Raw genomic sequence first — 16,270 nt, 5'->3', positions numbered from 1 at the left:
GTGTTCATTCTCTTTGTGTTGCATTGTGGAGGAAAACTTTTCAGTGGGTTTTTTTGGTGGGTTTTTTTTTTTTTGAAGAACCACCACCAGCCTACCTTTAAACAAGGTTATACCAAGGCTGAGTCTAAGTCTGAGTGCCCAGCTAATGAGAACTGTGTATGCAGAGAGCTTGCAGATTGAGGTCTTCTGTTTTCCACCTTTTCTAAATGTACTTGTAATGAAATTTTCCCTGACAGTGTTGTATTGATCTGTTTTCAATACCTCTAAAATGCAGCAGCTTCAGCATTAAAAATACTCAACTTCAGACAAGATGTGCTCAGTTAATTAGTTTATTGGAAAGAGACAAAAACATTACTTGCGCAGAAAAGAGCAAGTATAGCTTTGGAAAGCCACCAGAACTTAAGTCAAAGATCTTTGTCAAAGTGAATACTTAGAGGAACTCATATTCCTAACCTATCTGATGCCATTAGTTTCTTTGCATCTCTTGTACTGACCGAGCTCCTTGGTTTTCTGTTAACAGCAGTGCTTCAACATAGTGAACAAACTGCCTACTGATTATTTTTACAGAAGTTGCCCTAGTATCAAGAAAGTAACTCCTTTATTGTCTCACTAATAGATGAAGTTGCAATTTCAAGATCAGCTTAAGAATTAAATATGCTCTGGGGCAGTAGCTGACAGATATTTTGTTTAAATAACAGTATTCTGGAAACAAGAGCTACTGACTAAACACATCCTTGATGTAAATTAATAGGATATCATATTTTGTGTTTATATACCGCAGTACTTTTTAAATACTAGCTGCTGATTTGCTCGGGACTGCGGCCATCCCACTGTTATTGCTGAATGCAAAATGTGTATCTCATTTTACTGGGATGTTACTGGCTGCAGGTAGTTGGTTCTTTCTGGAAATGCAATTGTTTATGTGCATTTTTAAATAAACCTTACAGTCAGCTATCTTGGTTTAGTGTTTTGAATTACCTTGAAATTTGAATAGCTAATCCATCTGTTGTAATTGAGGACGGAAATGCTTTCCCAGCTTATATCAGTTTCTAATCTATTCCCATTACTGCTGGTTTTTTTTCCCAAAATATTTTATTTTCAACATATGCACAAGCTTTGTGCTCCACCTACTGGCTGATTTTCATTGATTATTTAATAAAAGCTCTTTAAATTATTCACCAGTGTTGTTGATGCAGAGTAAAAAGCAGTCTAGTGCCAGAAATGGTAGAAAAATGTTAGCACTTGGTAAACAGAGAGGGCGAAGTGTTTAGTATTGCTTTCTACATCAGAATGAAACTGTGGGAAGTAGTGGTCACTGTAATCGTGTAGACCTGTAATCCAGTATTGCCATTTCCGGTAATGGGCCACAGGATTGTGCTGAATTTGTGAGGCCTCAGGACGGATGCTTGCCAAGCTTGCTCTCTCTGAACTTTTCTTGACCTGCACACAGCTTTGTTTTGCTTGATTTAGCTGTAACAGCAATTTCTCTCATTGACCAGGTGTTTGTGCCTAATTTATTTTGCCTTTGTTTATATTTTTATGGTATGACCATAGTTTTATATAGATAGCAGTAACAAGCAGTTATTCTGTGTAGAATGAGATATTTATGACTCTAATGTAATGATGTAGTGTAGGGAAATACAGTCCTGGTATGATAACAGATGCCTTGAGAACTGGAGGTGCTGGATGTGGTGTAGAGGAGTACAGGTATGGGATGATAAGAGATGGCACACAGGCTTGGCACTGAAGACTCCATGGCTATAAACAACTCACCGATAGTCGATTAGAGTAATGCAGACCTAAATCTGACAGAACTGGCTTTAGAGATAACAGAGAACAAAGAAATAGTATGTAATATATGTAAAAGGCACCATGTATGGAATATTTTTCACATTGTGGGAAAGCATCAGAGGTGGAAGGCTGCTGTATGGAGTCCTACATGACGAATTGCAGAAGCTGCTGAAGGAGGTGAATTGAGTCAGTTTGCAGAGGTGAAAGCCACCCAGCTGGCTTTAGACATTGCTGAACGAGAAAAATGGCTGATGCTTTACCTCTGTACTGACTCATGGATGGTGACAAATGCCCTGTGGGGCTGGTTACAGCAGTGGAAGCAGAGCAACTGGCAGCACAGAGGCAAACCTATCTGCGCTGCCCCATTGTGGCAAGATATTGCTGCCCAGCTGGAGAAGCTGGTTGTGAAAGCACATCATGTAGATGCTCATGTACCCAAGAGTCGGGCCACTGAGGAACATCAAAACAATGAGCAGGTGGATCAGGCTGCTCAGATTGAAGCAGTTGGACTCGGCTGGATCTGGACTGGCAACATAGAAGTGAAATATTTCTAGCTCAATGGGCCCATGACACCTCAGGCCATCAAGGAAGAAATGCAACATATAGATGAGGTCATGATCGAGGGGCGGACTTGACCATGGATGCTATTTCACAGGTTATCCACGAATGCAAACCATGCGCTGCGATCAAGCAAGCCCAGCAGTTGGTTAAACCCTCTCTGGTATGGAGGACAATGGCTGAAATATAAATATGGGGAGGCCTGGCAGGTTGATTATATCACACTCCCACAAACCCACCAAGGCAAGCGCCATGTACTTACGATGGGGGAAGCAACCACCAGGTGGCTGGAAACATATCCCGTGCCCCATGCCACTGCCTGGAACACTATCCTGGGTCTTGAAAAGAAAGTCCTGTGGCAACATAGCTCCTCAGAAAGAATTGAGTCAGACAACAGGACTCATTGCTGGAACAACCTCCTAGACAGCTGCGCTAAAGAGCATGGCATTGAGTGGGTGTATCACATCCCCTACCATGCACCAGCCTCCGGGAAAATTGAATGATACAATGGACTGCTAAAGACTACACTGAGAGCAGTAAGTGGTGGGACCCTCAGACATTGGGATACACGTGTAGCAAAGGCCACCTGGTTAGTCAACACTAGGGGATCTACCAATCGAGCTGGCCCTGCCCAATCAAACCTTTTATGTACTGTAGAAGGGGATAAAGTCCCTGTTGTGCACATAAAGAATATGTTGGGGAAGACAGTCTGGGTTACTCCTGCCTCAGGCAAAGGCAAACCCATCCATGGGATTGCTTTTGCTCAAGGACCTGGGTGCACTTGGTGGGTAATGCGGAAAGGTGGGGCAGATCCATGTAATACCTCAAGGGGATTTGATTTTGGGTGAGAATAGCCCATGATTTACATTGTATGATGCTGATTGCCACATAATATTGCATGTCATCACTACGATTGCTGTATGCCATAACAAAAGTATTAGAGTAAGACTCACCCAGAGTAATGAAGAATGAACTTTGATGAAACTGAGCAAAGTGCAGAGGTTATGAAACCAGAACTGGCTTCAGCAACAAGTGCCCAGTAACATCCTCAAAAATGACATCTTCAGCCCACAGACTGTGAGCATGGACCACGCCAGGTACATCAGCTATGAGCTTGAAATGCAACCTGCAGCTCTCCAACATGACACACCATCTCCCCTGCCCTGAGACTGTTAGGATAGATGGATCCCAAAAGTCATGGACTAAATGAACTCAACAGACATTTCAGAGGGATGGCCCATAGACTAAGGGAATGATATCAGTGTGTACATATCAAAAGACAGGCAAAGTGATGGTGATTAGTTGGAATGTATTGGGAAGTACAGGACCTGGACATGACATAGATGGTATGGAATAAAGGGTGGATACTGTCCTGATTTTGGCTGAGAGTCAATTTTCTTTCTGGTAGCCGATATAGTGCTGTGGTTTGCATTTAGTGTGAGAATAACGTTGATAACACACTGATGTTTTTAGTTGTTGCTAGGTAGTTGTAGTGTCTATGCTAAGTCAAGGACTCTTCAGCTTCTCACGCCCTGCCAGGTGTACAAGAAGGTGGGAGAGCACAGCCAGGACAGCTGGCCCAGACTGGCCACAGGGATATTCCCCACTATATAACATCATGGTCCATATATAACTGGGGAGGCTAGCTGGGAGGCAGATTCGCTGCTCGGAAACAGACTGGGCATGGGATTGTTTTATTTTCCTTTCTCATGTGGTGAGCAATTGCATTTGTGCATCACTGTTATTATCAGTATTATTATTATTCTCTTCCTTTGTTATCCTATTAAACTCTCTTTATCTCAACCCAGGAGTTGTTTTTTCGTTCTCCTCCCCATCCCCTTGGCGAGGGAGGAGTAAGCGAGCAGCTGTGTGGTGCTTAGTTACCAGCTGGTGTTAAACCATGACACATATGCACTGTATATATTCCTTTTTTCAGTTTCATCCAAGGTAGTAGTAAGCATTTAGCCCACCTGGGAATGGAGCATCCATCACTTCGCTGTGAAGATAATTTAATAAAATTAACCAGGAAGTAGTTCCACCATCTGGTCATACTGTTTTTAACATAAAAATGCTTTCCACATAATGTCTGTATATGTGAAACTGCTAAATATTTTAAGTTTCGTATTCCAAATTCACTATAAACATTTTGGCAGCCATTTCAAAAATTGCTGCACTGCTGGGTTGTTTATAGTAGACAGAAAAACTGGGTTAAAAAAACACTGGTCAGGAAATTCTTCTGCTAACTCTCCATCTTTAAGCCATACTCTTTTGCCAATGTTACATCTGTGATATGAACCTAAGCTTGTGGCTTAAGGAGACTGCATGAACAAACATTTGCTTTAACTGTTTTTCTGTAAGATGTCAATGTGCATTTGTAAAATTATTTATTTTACATAATGCACCTGGGTGTCGCAATTTACATTCTGTGAGGTCAAGAAGTTAATGATGCAGGGTTCAATGAATATCTTTAATGCATTTCCTTACGTTTAAAATAAGATCCTTTTTCTCCTTCATGTCTTAATCCAAACCAAATAGTGATCGCGATGAGCTGTGGTGAAAAAGACCTTTTGCATCAGCATTTGGACTTGCCCATTTCCAGCTATATGGAACAACAGTCTTTTTTTTTATGCCAGTTATTAGGAATGTGAAAGAGTGCAGCTAAATCATACTCCAAAATAGTTTAAAAAATGAATAAGTAAAGACTTGGTCAGAATTTACTCTTTCCTTTTTGGAGCTATACACTGGAATTACTCCAGGTGCAAAGTTGTAGAATTTCCCACATGTCTGAATTTAACAACTACAGTTCAACTAAAGGCCTTCTTGAGCAGCTTCTAGGAGTATTAAGGGGATCAAGAAGAATGTGTTTAAAGTACTTACCAGGATAAGCAAGTCTGTTTCCTCTGTTGTGATTTTCCTATTTCTTTAGGCAGGATAAAGATGTAAAATATTGCAGATTTCTGTATCAGATTTTAACGTGAGTGAAATACAGGAATACTGAAAGTTGACAGTGAAGTCTAGTTCTACTTTTTTAGTTCTACCTTCTGGATTGTATGAACAATTAAAGTTCCTGTGAAATTTTAACCAAATTGCAGTAAGACATTTTATGTGGATAGAGTTCTCTGCAGATTTTTTCTGGTTTTGGATAACTGCTTGTCTGGCTTCACCTTACGCTTCAAGTGAAGCCATTCCTGCTTGCTGACAAACTGAAGTTTGCAAATGAAATTTGCAGTGTTGGGGTCATATTTTAATTTGTTTCTCTTTGCATAAGTCAGTCTTCTGTCTTGTCCTTCATTTGAAGCTGTAGAGTTTTGTAACTTCATCTCTAGAAGAAGAGTTACCTTGAATTGTAGAAATTCACCTGGATTTTTGAACATGTAACTATTAAGTGTCATTTGTAATAAACAGGTTGTTAAAATAAACCATAAGCTACCATCTGTATACATTACAGGATGTACTCTCAGCAGTTCTTGTGATCCAAGACAATTGTGAGAAATACTGCTCCTGAGAGATCTTGGGAACATACTTCCAAAGTAGGAGCAGTAATTGCTTATGGTCTTCACTGGCATTTTGATTTTTTTACCTTGGAGAACATTAATCCAAAGTGCTACATACGTTAGCAAAAGCAGTGGATCCTTTTGCACATTTTGTCTCTCTTCTTGCTTTTGGCTTTTCATATGCTTCACCACTGTCCTTCTTGAGATTAACATTGGTAGTACTGGAGGTGTAGTATTGAAGAAAGGAAGATCAGATGTAACACGGCTTCCAGTTTCCCCTTATGTTATGAGGAGGAGTTTTAAGGTACACTCATAATGATGGCAGGAATGCAAGTACATACATAGTCTTTGTGATTTAAGGTTTGAATAGCTGCATGGAATCTATTTATAGTGTATTTCCACTTTACAAAAATAGTATCTATTTTGTCTTCAGTTTCTATTAATGAACTGTAATAATTTGTCCATAAAATTGGGAAGTCCTCAGTCATTAGTTTCAGTACGTTTTGTCAACCATGCATATATGAATTTCCAAAATAGTCGACTTTCCTTATCTCTCTCTCTGCTATGCTTTGGCTTCCAAGTGGATTAAAGTGGATATTCCTGTAAAAGCATGTACTTGGGAATTAATTGACAGTTTTCCTATTTTTTTACTATTGTGCAATTACAGACTTCAGACTTTCTAAAAAAAAAAAAATTCAGATTATTTTTCTGTTTGTTTTCATAGGTGATCAATCAGCACTTTGGAGGGATACTAGGGAGGGTCAAGTTGAATATTTCAATTTTAACTTTTTTCCTGAAAAGCAAAGGGAAGAATAATTAAGATAGCTTGAGTTAAGGAGTAGCTCTGTTAAGTAGCAGCTTTGCTCCATTAAGCAAGATCTATGAAGCAACTACAAGTGATTAAAGTTAGGGGAAGGTATCTTATTGTGATGAGACAAACAAAGAACATGTGGCTAAACATTACTACCTTTCTTTCCACTAATGCTGGCTAGGAATGGGACCCTACTTAGTGTACTAGTGACCTGTCAAATCATGTTTCTAACACACAGAGGACTCTAAAGATGGGAAGCTCCCAGCTGTAGTGATCCTTGCATGTCAACCTTTAGAAGTTTCACTTGAAGAGTATTACTTTTACAGTATTACTGTATTTAAATCTGACTTGCCTGCATAGGCACTGTGCCAATAAATTTGCTGGGTGTATTCCACTCAAGGAGCTACTTTGTCAGTAAGAGCTGATGATTTTGTCAGCGGGAATAAAAATGCCAGATAGCTTCATCAAGCTTGTGCCTACCGAAGGAAAGCTTTGTCATGATGGTTGGTTTTGATTAGAGCCTGCTTTGCTTTTCAGCCAGTACAAGGACACATTTAACATATTCGATATTAATAACTGATTCTGTCAATCAGTTTCATGTTACTGGCTTTATCCCATTTTGTGCTACTAATCTGGTTGTCTTTGAGGAAGCTTCTCAACAACTAGAAGTCGATACCAACTCTTACATATTTATAGGTAAAAACTGTAGTTCCTCTGTGTTATTTCTGAATAACAACTTTTAAACTGCTACTGTTTCCCCGACAGTTCACGAAAGGCGCGCGCGCACACACAGCATTTGCAGTTCACCTTCCTGCTTATCTGCCCACTGTGATACATTTATGTGGTAATGTAAAGACTGTGGCGAAAGTCACATTGGTGACAAGAACTAGATGAGTCTGCATGTTAATTCACGTATAACAAAGAATCAAATCTCTGGTTGAGGCTAAAAAATAAAAAGATTACGGTGTGTCTCTTCTTCATCACCTGCTGTCCCATTTACATTCAGACAAACCATAAAAATCCAGCTGTGCTGAAGTTTATAGCATTTAATTTATGGACAAGCAAGCTTTTGTACTAAAATTGCAAACTGATAAGCAAGTAAGTTACTAATATTTTGGTAAATGTAATTAGAAAACACAGGGATCATCTAATTTTGATTCCTAAATACAGAGCCTTTGAAGAAAGACGGAAGCAAGAAGAAGAAAAAGAACAAAGACTTAGAGAACAAGTTCTGCAGCAGAGGAAAATTAAACTTCAGGAAGCAACTGATAAGTTCCAGCGTGCTCATCTGACTTTTCCTCAGCACAAGCAAATAGGTTTGTAAATTAAAATTTAACCATTATTCACAATACAAGTGTTTTTCTATTAATAGAATATAAGGCAAACAACAATTAACTTCACTCTAATTAATTTACTTCATTAGCATAAGCAAAACATAACTGACAAGAAGCTCAGATCTGATACTTATGACAAAAGTGGTTAGAGGAAATAAAAAAACTCAACAAAACTATGTTTTTTTCCTAAAAATTGTATTGTAAGATATTTCATTATATTTTGGTCACAGTAAGTACATCACCTCCCTGGGATATTCTGGCTTCCTGGGTTTTCCCCACTTTTTCACTGCTTATTGCTCATAATACTGTGCTTTCACAGCTGGGTGTAAAGTGTTACAAGGCCACGGGAAGTTACTAGGATGGTATAATGATCCCCTCTTTGAACCCATGAATATGAAATATGCAAGAATATGCATTTTGTTTATGATTAAGTAAAAGCAGTCCTAGCATATATTAATGCATTACATAACTTTTGCTGAATTAGTCAGCTTTTTAAGCCGTTCTCTCACTGCTGGGAAGTAATGATCACTTCAACTCAGTTCCTGCTTTCTTGGAATCAGTGCAGATTGGCAGGAGTTTTTAACAGCATCAGCCAAGTCTGATTTCCAGTCAACTTTCCAGTGTTGAAACTCTTAAGATACGGTATATTACTTAGGTATTCTTTAACAGATTTACTCTCCCAGCTGCAATTGCGCCAACTGTGAGGTAATGTCTCTGACTTCAAGATCAAATGTCAGATTAAAATAACAAAATAGAACAGTACTGGTTTAGGGCTTCTTCATAGCTCTACTGACTGCCCAGACTGTGTAGCCATATAATTAATCACAATTTTTTTCCTTGGTTTTCCTTTATAGAAATTCTGCCTCTGCCACTTTCTACCCTACTTTTGCTTACTTGAAAGAGGCAACATCTTATGCCTGTCCGGACTCTTTTTTTCTCCACTGATTGAATTAGTAAGTCACAATTTGGCCTCTAAAATATCTGCAAGCCACAGGTTTGGCTTAGTGCATTAGCTGAATAATCATGATGTAAAAACAAAGTTAGTGCTCGATTTTTTAACCTTCTACTTTTTCAACAGTGCAGTCTGAAAGCAAATAGCAAAACTGTTGAATACATGTGTTACTGTAAACACTTAAATAGACTGGGGTTTTGTTTCAGAGGAAAGAGAGGTGCTCCAGCATGTCTAATGATGCTGAACTGCTCAGTTCATTGTAACAGTCTGGATTTAGGCTTCCAAACTTAAGAAACTTAACCAAACCATTTATGGTAAAATATTCCAAATTTTAAAACATTTTCTCCATTTTGTTTTTTTTTACTCTAATCCCTCTAGTCCAGACAAAAGCAGCTTTTCAGTTAGAAGAAGCTATTGAACAAATTAAAGGGTCAGTTTTAACACCAGGACTGTGTTTGCCCGGCAGAAACAAAACCAACTTCAGGTAAGCATTTCTGTTTAATCTGATGATAAAAGGAAATAAATTGTTTAGTGTATGCAATAAACATAAGAAAATTGCTCTTTAAGAAATTTTAGGCCATTTCTCTAGTGGCAAAGAAAGCATTTCTGTGAACTGTTCCAATGAAACATTGTGAAACATCCTTGAGTTGTGTCCATTTGGTAAAACAGCAGAGGAGATGACACAAACCTTTTCCCTTCAGCAGTATTCTGGGAATAGTCAGGGCTAACCCAGTCCCCATGCAGTTATAGCCTGACTCAGACTGCCATGGTCATCAAACCATCTGCTGTTCTATGAAGTATAAAGTATTCTGTCTAGATGGTTTCTTATTCTCAACCAGATTTTTTTCTTTTTGACATTCAAGGATAGTTTAGTTTGTATATCCATCCCATGGTCTTATCTTCTTTCCAGCTCTCATTCCTTTAAAATTCCCATCACCTATAAGTATCTTGAGCATCCTGATAACAATTTCACTTGCAATTTCACTTTATATCACATACAATTTGAGTTGTATACTTTTCACTCTATCCAAGCACTTTATCTATGATACCTTGACTTATCACAGGATGTTTATTTATGCATAGTTTATCTGCTGTATTCGATACTCCTTCCTGATTATCCCCTTTGTAATCTCTCATTTCTTTAACATTTCAGTTCAAGGTTTTATTTTTGTTGTTGCTGCTTTTGTTATTACTATTATTATAATTATTTTCTGCATGATGTAAATTGTGCAGACGTTCAGAATAGAGATGAATTCTGTCTAAAAGGGGTCTCCCTACTTTTGAGCTTCAGTGTGTTCTTCATTGTGACATTAATATTCAGTTTGATTACATTTCTACTGCTGATTACAACATGTTTGCAGGTGATAAACTGGGCAATTGAGAAAATATTTCATACTTCTCAGAGCTAAAAAGTCATGCTATCTGCCAGTCAACATGCATATAGTTTTACAGCAGCTAGACTGGATTGACATAATAAAGGAGGATTGCAGCCATAAAAACAAACAAAAAATCCACCTGCAAATAGAAGTTGAAATTATAGCAAAAAAATGTAGATGTTTCTAAACCCAAGGTTCCTGATCGTTTGTCTCATTTCTGTCATAGGCTCGATTAAGGACAGCAGCTCAGTGCCTCTTTCCCCTGCATTTATCATTTTTTTTTTATTTTTCATCCTTCTTCAAACTGCTGCTTGTGCCTCAAGGTCTCAGAGCTAGCTTTCAGGACATCTTCAAACCACTTTCTTAATTTCTCACAGTATAACATTGCTGTAATTCTATATTATATTTGTATGATTTAAAAAATTCACTGTCCTGTACTAATGATGGTGTATTCTTTTCCTGGTTTTCATTTTTATAACCTGATTTCCTAAGGAAATTAAATTTATACGTTCATATTCTTTTACAGTTTGTGGTACCCTAGTAAGCAAATTTGAGAGAGCACTAAGAATCTTAAAGATAATTATATTTTACAAGTTTGAAATTGACAATTGAGTAAGGAAGAAATTAATTAAACAAGTGACCCCAGCATGAAAAAGGCTTAAAAGTTGTGATGTAGAGAATATTGGTAATAAGGGGAAGAGAATGATGTTATTGCAGTACAGGCTTGTGTATAGGGGCAAGGTATACAAATTAATATGAAATAAAACTCTGCTTCTTCTAATGCTAACAATTTGTCATCCTTTCTTGTGACAAAAATACTCTATGCATTTCTGTCTGCGTCTCACACAATCCCTTACTAAGCACTGAGATGCAAACTGAACGTATGCTATGCAGCATAGATTCTTCTGGTCTGCTGCAGAAGATGTTAGTGCAGGGTTGTTCCTGTTAGTTTTGGTCTGGGAGCCATAGTTTGTGTGAGTCATAAAAGTGGCATTTCTGTGTTTTCAGACTTGGTTCCAAAAAGGCAAGCAAGCCCCATGGCAAGCAGAGGAGCCTGCCAATTAATAGCTAATAGCTGACAATCTGGTAATAGTTATATTTCCAGAAGACTAAAGTTTGATTGACCTGGTAGGTTTTGGGGCGTGGGTTATTTGTGTTTTGTTTTGTTTTGTTTTTAATGACTACCTTTCTTATTGGTTAAAGCTACTTGTTTCTTGGGTTTGTCATCCTTGATATCTATGTAGTTCTTGCTTCTTGTTTTTGAGGCTTGGTTCCTATTCCTAGTGATCTTATTCAGCCTTGTTGCAGTTCTGTCTGCTTTTTACTCTTGAACATATCTTGTTACACACTCCCCACCTTCCTCGTCTGTGATTGCACCATTTTCCTTGTTATTTGGCTTACACGCCTCTTGGCTTCTTTAATTCCCGGGTGGCAACCAGCCTCATGGTTCTTGCCAATTCTCATCCTGTAGAAACTGGTGGCTTCCTCTATCTTAATTTGGGCTTATCCTGACCACAGTACCCAGCTACACTAGCTACTCCAAGATATTTTTTTCTCAGGTAGCAAATACAAATGCTTTAATGTACCGCATTGCTGACATCACACGTCATCAGTAGAGTTGGGCTGTCTAGATACTACAAAGCATTCTTGCTATTTGAAGTAAGGGAATATCTGACAGCATCAGTACATAGTTATCCTCTATATAAGCCAATCTTATGGAAAAATAAAGGCCATTTTCTTGTTCTTAAAAAAAAAAAAAAAAACAAAACCCAAACCCTCCATGTTCCATTTCTGTAAATGACCAAACCGTTGGCTGACATTTTCCAGATTAATTCAGCCTGAGGCAGTCACCCAACAACCCAATCAAAAAAATCTGTCTATTTATAAATAACAGAAGAGAAGGTTTAAAATGGAAAGCGTTGGACGGGTTTAGATAGTACTGACAGCACCACCTGTAGTTACATGTAGTACAGCTATCCTTCACTTGCCAGGCATTTATTGATGAAGTATACTTTTGGAAAGAAACATGTTTAAAAGTGTACAGTTGACGCATAGAAATAAACCAAAGTAATAAGTTATTTGCTTGCATCAAGAACCACAGATGGCACTTCATCCTCATCAGCATCTAGAAACGGTTCTTTCCATCAGAAGCAGATTTCAGCAATGGTTGGCTGGGATAAAACAATACAAGAGAGCAGTAGAACAAATATGGATAGTAACCAACTTCTCTTCCAGAAAAATCTGAAAGAAATGCAACAACTCCTTGAAAAACAGCATCTCAGCAACTTGGAGGTATGACATTTTTGTGTGATTCATTAAATGATGCTTTTTAAATGTAATAGCAAGTTTCCTGAATGTGATAAAAATGAAAAGTCTGTTAAGCGCATTGAGCCTTACCAAGAGATTATTTATAGTAAAATTATACATATTTTTCAATAAGAAGGCAGAGATCTTTAAAAATGTTTGAAAGAATGTTTTCACAAATTCCTCAAAGATATCTGTCGTGTTGTCTTTCTTTCTGTGAACATAAGATTTGTATGTCAGAGTTCTTTGCTCTGAAGTAGCTAGCCATTAGTCTATCCCACGAGTCTTGTGCTGGCTCCAAACTTAGATTGGTGGCTTGCAATTTGCACTTAAGTTTCTGCTTTGATGATTGGTACAGCTGAGCACAAAATGCTGTAGCGGTGTAATTATGGTAGGTCAAATGTTGGGGTTTTTTTTTGTTTCTTGGGTTTTTTCCCTATGTGGTGATTTCTTACGGATTGACTTCAAGTCTCTTGAGATCCTTTTTGTCATCTTTGGAATAGATGCAGGTGTTCCAGTAACAAGCCCATTAACTTTCTGCCTAAACTAATTTTTGGACCCAAAATCAGTTTCAAAAGTCACCTCAGAAACAGTGAAAATCAAGAAGAACTGAGCCTCAAAATGATTTCTTATAACTGCACTTTAAAGTGATTTTAGGTCTGTCAGTGTTGTCTTTGATTTTGGAAACATTATCTTCAGTATTACATTTTTTGGAAAAAAGAGGACATAATTTTGGTCTCATTCTTTTATTTTATAATATTTTCTACTGGTATCTGGACTTGTGGTGTCTGAAATGACCTTGACACTATGAAGCAGCGTCCCTTTATATTGGTGATGGCTAGAAGCATGGGATCATTGGTGGCAATGGCTTTTCCTTGTAATATACATGTATGGATAACTTCTGAAAGATTGTATACAGTTCCAATATATTCTGAGTTCTTTGATATTGATGATTTCGGGCACATTCATCTCTGTCTGTACCTACTTTGTTCTGATGGGTATTCATGAGAATCTTGATCAGCCAATGGCTATCACAGAAAATCTCACTCAGCTGGAGTAAATTTCAAACAGGTTGAGAAGACAGAAAGTACAGTTGGTACTGGCAAGGTTGTTGATTAGCGTTCATTCTTATTTGCAAGCCTAAAAGAAGGAAGAGCAAATGGCAGTTTATAGAAGAGAGCTGATAAAACTGAAAGCTAGATAACTGCTTTCAAATGAAATACAAAAAGGTCTAAGCTTTTTTTTTTTTCTTTTTAAATACCACATTTTGTGTTTCATTGGTGTAGTGTTTGCAAATCCTTCCCTAAATGAAGATGCTAAATTTGGCAGTAGCGGCATTACGACATCTTAGAATTAGGGAAAAAAATGCAATCTTTTTGAGAAAGATGTATAAAAATATTCTTCTTAATATATTGTAAGACAACTATATTGTACTGTATTTTATCAAACACAATTAGCACATTCTGATTGAATTCTAGGGAAAAACTGCCATGAGTCATGCGTGATTTTTTACTTGTAGTTTTTTCTAAATGTTATCATCAGCTTTGGACACTGTGTATAAGAATTTGTGTTTACAAATTAATGTATTTTTGAAAATGCTTTGGTCCTGTAAAAAATTTTGCTTTTTTTTCCAGAATGTATTTTTTTGCTACCACTAGGGGTTGCTCAGCTTCTTCCCTCTGATAAAAGTTTCAAATGGTAAATATTTATACTTGAAACATTTGGACTTTCTTTCTCAAATTTGCATGCTTTGGACTCTGATTAGAAAAATAGTAAAGAAAGCTATTGTCATTAGTCTAAGGCCTGAGTTTTGGAAGTTTAATACTTGGACTGTGGTGTGCATGTGTATTTTGACTTACTGTGATGTCAAATAGTTTTATAATACTCTTACTAATAAAATGTGTAATTTATAATTCTTTATAATACTCTTATTGACATGAATAGGCTTCAGTACTCTTGTTACTGTCTGTTGTCCAAAGTCATTTCAACAGTGCTTGCCTTTCTGAAACTAACGTCAAAGTATTTCACTGTGCACATGCTTTGCAGTCTAACCATCCATTGAGATCCTTTGACCTCTCTTTGTTTCTGTTTTTACAGGCCCAGCAGGATTATAAAGATTCCTAAAATTCTTTTCTTTCCTACAAGGCAATAAAGTTCTATGTAGACCCTTACCAGTAGATTTGGTGTGTTCCCTGCTTTCCACCCCTAAAAAATTGTATAGTTTCAGCAGTAAGCCAAGGTTTTTAGTGACCCTTCTACCATTCTCTGAAATTATTTTGCTTAAAATATTGACAGCAGTAGATTTTATTTTGTGCAACAATTACATCTGAGTCAGTACATCAAATCGTTATATGTCCATAAGTATGTTCCATTTTGAAGAAATTAATATTTTTAACTTCATTCACAATCAAAGGTTTTGTTGAACATTCCTTTCCTGGTGGTGTTGCAGGCATAAATAAAATCTTTAGGGTGGAGCTGGTAGCATGGTCTTTAGCTAAAGCCACATGCAGCTTTTCACCAAAAGACATTACTCCAAAGTGCTTATCGTTTTTCCAAATGTTAACTGTTTATGTTGAAATTTTCCGTTTCTGGCACCTGCCTTGAACTGGATAATTTAGAAAATTTCCATTAAAATGGCTCAACTGTGACAAGCAATAGTATTATTCAGATATCTTTTGTCTTTTTCTTCTCATCACCTCTGTAATTTGGTGGCCATACAAAATTGTTTTGGTCAGTAGAATATTTTTATGCTCTTCCAGAGAGATACATTATGCTTGAATTAAACTGTTTGATTGATGTAACATTTCACCTCTATTATTTCACTTTTTAAACAAAATACTTGGAAGTAAGAGCTAATTCACAGACAAAATAGGTATAGATCACAACATGGGGATTGGAGATTGTATTTTCCTCTCCTTCCTTTATATGACCATAATTAGGTTATTCAAATGGTATCTGTGAAATCCAAATTTAAATCCCTTTCTGATTGATTTGAAGCAGGAATTTTGTCTTGGCTCTCCTTTTTTTTCCAAGCATATTTTGCAGCCATTGAAGTACTCAGTATCAATCTTTCTATGGATATTGTTCCCCTTGGCATAAAATACTTTAATATTTATTGAAATAGGGACTGGAACACTGGTATTATTTCTCAGAAATTGCAACACAAACCATGAGGTCAGAGGGTTATTCTTATCTCTAATACAATAAAATTTTGTATCCTATTATACTTTGTGTGTGTTTATATATGTTACATATAGAATTAAATAAGTGTCTGAGAAATAATGAAGAATATTTATGTTCCACTGAATGAAAGCAGTAGATGCTGCAAACACAGGGTATGGACGTTGCCTTACTTGCATGAGTTGACCTGTATGACGGTTAGCTGTTTGTGTTACTACGCTTTTGAGGTTGGACTGTGTCTTTGAAATGGAGATGTTTCAGGTAATTGATGGAGAAACTGAATTTGTTTCCAAGTGCATTTGTAGTATGACTGGAATGAGTTAAACAAGGGTTCCTTCTGCAAGGCGTATTGTATCAGTCTAACTCTTCCAAGGCATTCACCAGACCAGCATGGAAAAAAGGAGTGTCTGTGTACAGAGTCTCTCCAAGTGTCAAGAACTTGCAGAATGCTCAGGGCTTGTTAGTGGGAA

At 37.4% G+C, this 16,270-nt stretch overlaps 1 protein-coding gene across 1 annotated transcript in view; it reads left to right on the top strand.

Annotated features, from left to right (window-relative positions):
• The window catches only part of CEP126 (centrosomal protein 126), a 38,079-nt gene that overhangs the window by 4,654 nt on the left and 17,155 nt on the right, over nucleotides 1-16,270 (top strand). The window contains exons 3-5 of the mRNA XM_054832074.1: nucleotides 7,825-7,970; nucleotides 9,319-9,424; nucleotides 12,410-12,608. Of these exons, the coding sequence (XP_054688049.1) occupies nucleotides 7,825-7,970; nucleotides 9,319-9,424; nucleotides 12,410-12,608 (451 nt within the window). The remainder of the gene's footprint in view (nucleotides 1-7,824; nucleotides 7,971-9,318; nucleotides 9,425-12,409; nucleotides 12,609-16,270) is intronic.

The sequence above is a fragment of the Grus americana genome, chromosome 1, assembly GCF_028858705.1.
Source record: "Grus americana isolate bGruAme1 chromosome 1, bGruAme1.mat, whole genome shotgun sequence".
NCBI lineage: Eukaryota > Metazoa > Chordata > Aves > Gruiformes > Gruidae > Grus > Grus americana.
This window is presented reverse-complemented; position numbering and strand designations above follow the sequence as displayed.